The 5,633-nt window shown below is 41.1% G+C and overlaps 1 protein-coding gene across 1 annotated transcript; it reads right to left on the reverse strand.

The window, feature by feature from the left end:
* Window positions 1-1,635: 1,635 nt before the first annotated feature.
* Window positions 1,636-5,025, reverse strand: LOC149809403 (sugar transport protein MST4-like). Its single transcript, XM_089994850.1, has 4 exons — window positions 4,887-5,025; window positions 4,458-4,777; window positions 2,855-3,481; window positions 1,636-2,091 (listed from the first exon to the last, which is right to left on the reverse strand). Exons 1-4 carry the CDS (start codon window positions 5,023-5,025, stop codon window positions 1,636-1,638), a joined length of 1,542 nt encoding a protein of 513 aa, XP_089850976.1.
* Window positions 5,026-5,633: the final 608 nt, after the last annotated feature.

Here is a 5,633-nt window from a genome sequence, read left to right on the forward strand (position 1 = left end):
AAACATTTCTGAATTCTGAAACACGATGTTGAGGTGGTTGTGGTTTTGATTCCAGTATTTAGAGCCCAAGACGATGTGAATCCATCTTGAAACTATAGCAATTCTTTGAAGATCCCAAAACAAATGCAAGGGTGTTTTTGTAATGTCATAACTTCAGGCATTCCTGCATAGCCCTCTATCCAAATCATTGTTTTCTATACCACGATTGGCCTTGCATCGATTTTCAAAATGATTCATGGAATCAGCCAATTCCGATTTTGAATTGAATCCATTTGAATGAGCCAGTTTTCAACCAGGGGTTCAGTGGTGTCAATAGTTGATAGATTCCGTTTAGCAAAAGGTGGTTGTGGAGTCCATGAGACATGATGTTGTTCATATTGGTCGGATATGGTTAATTTTAATTCAGTGAAACTTTTCTTTAAGCTAGATAAATTTTGTTGCAAATGGATCCTTAAAGAATGTAACTGTGTTCCAAGGCAACAAACTAAATTAGGGGTTTTGGGCATTGATAAGGCTTGAAAGGATAAACCTTCATACTGGTTTCCTTTATGAAATAAGATTTGAAATGTAATTATAATATGCAATTTGTAATGTTGTTGGAAGCAGCCTAAACCTAACTTGTCAATCCAAAAAAAAAAGTTTGAATGAGAACAAAAAAAAGTGGCTAATAAAATCTTTGCAATCATATTGTCATATTTGAGATTTTGTAATAACACCCACTTGGGTCGCTCGTGCGACACCGGGCTTAGGGTGAAGGTGATGACCCCATCATCCTTGGTTCGATTCCGACCGGGCATGCAGGTGCCTTTAACTGGTGGGCTCCATAAGAGCTTGGGTGTTGCCCAGGGTTTACCACAACAGCGGGCAGACTCATTAAACGATGTTGGTCTCCACGAGGGTTCCATGTCAAAAGAATACAATGTAAACGATTTCGTTATAAATTTAATGCCAAAACTGTACTTGATGCTTTTTTGGGAGAGGGTGTTGCGGGTGCACCCCCGATACACGCACTGTAGCTACGGTGCATGTTCCGGAGTTCCCACACTGAGCGTCGCGTGGCGCTTAGTGGGCTGTACGGGGGCATTGTACACCACCGTACATCAGCATGCAGGATGTACGGTGGTGTACAGCTCTGCTGTACACCCCACTGAGCGCCACACAATGCTCAGTGGGGACTCTAAAACACGCATTGTACGCGTGTTTTTGGGGGGAACATATAACCTGCCCGCGTTAATTATAATAAAGCTTTAATGCATTTAGTAGCAATTCAAAACATAGGCGTATTAAAAAAACAATTCAAAATGTAGGACATTTTAAATGGTGTAGAAAACTTAGGTGTCAAGTTGTAAATCGCCCATCCTTTTATCATCATCATATACATTACAATTACATCATCATCTTGTATCATCAACAATTGTCACTCCCATCGTCTCCTCCCAACACCACCGTTCTTGCTCTTGATCAACATCACCCCCCGCCCCCCTCCACCACCCACCACTGTTAAACTATCATCGTGTTGATCAGCTTTATCTTTCTGTTTTGTTACAGCAACGGTATCTCTGGTGAGTAGAGACGCAACAGAAAAGCTTGTTCGCGGTGCCTTCCATGCAAGTATCTTTTTATGTATTCCTCTCATCAAAGGTGAGTAGCTTTTACGTGCGCTTTAGAGTTGGCATCCTCATCATCCATGTATCTCTTCCAATACCAATGTTGTTTCCATACCTTTTCAGTCATCTCATCGATAGGGATGCCTTTAGTCTCCGGCAAAAAGAACAACACAAAGAGGCCCATGACGATGATCCAAGCAGCGAAGAAGAAGAATATCCCAGCACGCATGTGGCACATCATGGAAAGGAAGGCCTGAGCTATAATGAATGTGAAGAGCATGTTGGAGCTCACTGCAAAGGAGTAACCTGCTGCTCTTGTTTCCAGTGGGAAGGTCTCGCTGGGTATGAGCCAACCTAGTGGGCCCCATGACCAAGCAAAGCAGGACACAAAGAGGCATACTAGAAAGACCACAGCAATTGCTACATTGTGGTCTAGGGAGTTTGTAGACTTGAGATTGATCCAAAGGATGGTCCCTATTGCACCCTGCAAGGCAGAAACATGTATGGTTCAAGAACAAAAATTGAGAGTCTTTGGCATGAGAAAATTGGCATAGAGAGTTTTTTTTTTATTCTTTCCAAGGACATACACAATTTTGATCGATGGTAGATCTTCATTTATTGGATTGGTTGTGTGAGAACTCTTTTATCTAGAAAATCTTTAAAAAAAAAGAAAAGCAAAACATGACATCATCCTATGTAGCTCCAAGGTCATGAATTGAGATCAGGTGCAATGTCACATTGCACACTTTAAGTGTGCGGCTGCACCTGATGAACCACCATTTGTTGTTGGGCCCCACAGCTGACATGCTGTATCCCAAAGATGGTGGGTGATTAGGTGCGGCTGCAAACTCATTTCACCTGGTCCTCCCTCCTCCATTATAGAACAAGCAAACCCACAGGTATTTAATAATGAAGTGCATCTAAAGGGGCTTTAGAAAAAAAATTAGTATGAAACAAGAAAAAAGAAGTCTGTGAAGGGTAAGTATTTGGCACTAATGAAGGTAATGAGCTGAAAATCACAGGTACAAACTATATGTGGGCTCAATCTGACCGTGTAGATGTGTTTGAAAAAGGTTTATTTGATATCATGTTTCTCCAACATAAGAACGTTACTTTTTTAGCTGTCAAGTTTTTTGTATATTGTCCAAAAATAGGCATTGTTCATGTGTACTTTAAAAGTTTTTTTTGTATGTTGTGCACATTTGTGAAGTTTTTAATTGTTATTATTGCAGCACATGTTTACATACCTGGGAGATTAGCATCTGAACAATGGATTCTAGGAGCAAACCCCTCCTGCCAACCTTGTCAACCGAGATAACTGAGACCATCGTGCAGAGAACGTTGATGGTTCCAATAATGACAGACGACAGCAAGGATGCATCATTCTTGAAGCCGATGGTCTGGAAGAGGACAGGCGCGTAGAACATGATGGCATTGATCCCGGTGAACTGTTGGAAGACCTGCAGCAGAATCGCTATCACGAGAGGAGGCCTGTTGTTTCTGTTGGCCAGCTTCCTGAAGGGATGCTTGACGAGGTTGGCGGCCTCGCAGGCGCGGCAGATCTCTGCGAACTCGGCGTCGACGTTGACGGTGCCCCTGATCTTGGCGAGAGTGGCTTTGCCCTCATCAAAGTGGCCCCTTTGGATGAGGCTGGTGGGGGTCTCGGCGATGAAGAGGGAGCCCAAACCGAGGAGGATGGCGGGGATGCCGGCGCCACCGAGAGAGAGGCGCCAGCCCCAAGGGTGGATGGTGGTGGTGCGGTAGTTGACAAGGTTGGCGATGAGGATACCGATGGTGATCATGAGCTGGAAGAGGATGTTGAGGGCCCCACGAATCCTGGTTGGCGCAATCTCTGATAGAAAGAGTGGCACGGCCTGTTTTTGTTTTTCCAAGGCAGACATGGTTTAAGTTTTTTTTTTTTTTTCAAGGTAAAGTAATATATATATATATATATATATATATATATTCAGATCAACGGTAGAAAGAATTGTCTCAAATACAGAGACGGCAGAGTAATAAAAATTGACAGAGTCAACAAATTTTGTGGTGAAAATTTAGAAAAGGAAAAAGGTTAGAAAAATATAAACAACAAACGAACCGTATGAGAAGATGATCAACAGAAGAAAACATAGAAGGAAACAGAAGGTTAAAAAGAAAACCTAAATGTAGGTATTCCATAGTGGATAGGAAAGACAATCTTATGTTGTCTTTTCCAGATTAGTAGGTGATGGAGCTAGAAAACAAGATTAGCAACTCACTTTTTAGGTCAGCTCAGCTCAGGAACTGGACTCGGCGAGCTGTGCTATAAGATAGCTTCTTTAGGTATCCAGGTATCCAACTCTACTATGTGCAGGCGAAGTTCGGCTCATCTCGTGTAGGCTCATTTTGTATATTATATAATTTATATGTTATACACATACGTACATGTATACATACACAACTTTTGTATGTTTTATACATGTATTATCAATTTTTAGAAAAGACTTGAGAAAACAAACTTTTTATTTATGAAACGAACCAACTCTTGATCAGCTCATAATGAGCTCAGGCTCAGGTCAACTCATGATGATCTCACTAGCTGAGCTTGATCAGGGGTTTATCCTTAATGAGTCAAACACAAACAGCCTAAGATTATGCTCGTGCAAGAAGAAACTAAATACGTGTGATTAAATCCTCTCTCTCTCTCTCTCTCTCTCTCTCTCTCTCTCTCTCTCTCTCTTAATGGACCAATCTAAAATTCAAGTGACAATGGTGACAACTAGTTGGCAACTTGCAGAAAACCATTATAACCAATAATAAGAAGAACAAACATGGGCACGAAGGAAAGTAATGGGGGCATGAACAACGTACATTGTTAGCAAAGCCAACTCCAATTCCAAGAAAAATCCTTCCAATGATGAGCACGGGGAGATTCATGGCAGCTGCATCGAGAACAACCCCAACCAAGAAGAAGAATGAAGCTGCTCTCATGGTGGGCCTCCTTCCATACTTCCTGCAGATGTAGGAAGCAAAGAACGTAGAGACCAAGGCGGCCACGTACAGGGAGGACGTGAAGAGTTGAAGGTATTGATTATCATATTTGCAGTAGTTGTTCTCCTTTGCTTCATGCTTCCTGGTATAGACCTTTGGGAAAAAATTGATCAAGAAATCATCCATGGATGTCACCCCACCTACAAAACCAAGAAATGGAAGGATCTCAATCCTGTCTTTTCATGATTATCCAAGCCGTTGGCGATTGAAAAACAAGAACTTATGTCAAAAAAAAAAACTTGTTGGTACCTGAAATTCCGATATCATAACCAAACATGAGACCTCCAAAGGCTGACATGATTCCGCATATGAAGACATAGAAGGTAAACTTGGCCTCAAACTCAACTGACCCGCCAGATCCTGGCCCGTCTATTATTATTGCAGGCATTTCTTACTTTTACTTTTCTTGAGAGAGAGAGGTTGGAAAAAAGAAGAGAATGAGGAAGAAGACAAAGGCAGAAGTAAGAATGGCTCAATATTATATCATAATGGCGGTGGAGATTACTCTTATCATTATATAGATAATATAGGATTGGGATTACCAACTGGGACTCTATTAATAGTGTCAATGTGATGTTTTTTCTGGATGAATCTTGCCATTTGCTGTCACTTTGCCAATAATAGATTCATTAGTTTCATAAACAAGAGAGGTCAATGAAGATCCAACCCCAAGCATCAATAATTTATCCAGAACACCACCAATCTAAAGGTTTGATAGTACAGACTTTACAGTGTTTTCAATACCCACTTGTAACTATTGTTGGTTTGTCTTATCCTTTATCTGTGCTGCACTTTTTTAGTTTTTCGGTAATTTGATTTGAATGACAATGTCATTCGGTGTTAGGGACGTATATAGTTCAGACTTGGACTGGATATGGTGATTATGATATCCTACTAATTACCAAATATAGGCTAATCGGAGTCAAAGTCTGATTAATATTTGAAGGCTCATAATATATCCCAATGTTTACATGTAATAAGTGGATATGGATGTCC

This window comes from Nuphar pumila, unplaced genomic scaffold (assembly GCF_984573655.1).
Source record: "Nuphar pumila unplaced genomic scaffold, dmNupPumi1.hap1.1 HAP1_SCAFFOLD_1283, whole genome shotgun sequence".
In the NCBI taxonomy this organism is placed as follows: Eukaryota; Viridiplantae; Streptophyta; class Magnoliopsida; order Nymphaeales; family Nymphaeaceae; genus Nuphar; species Nuphar pumila.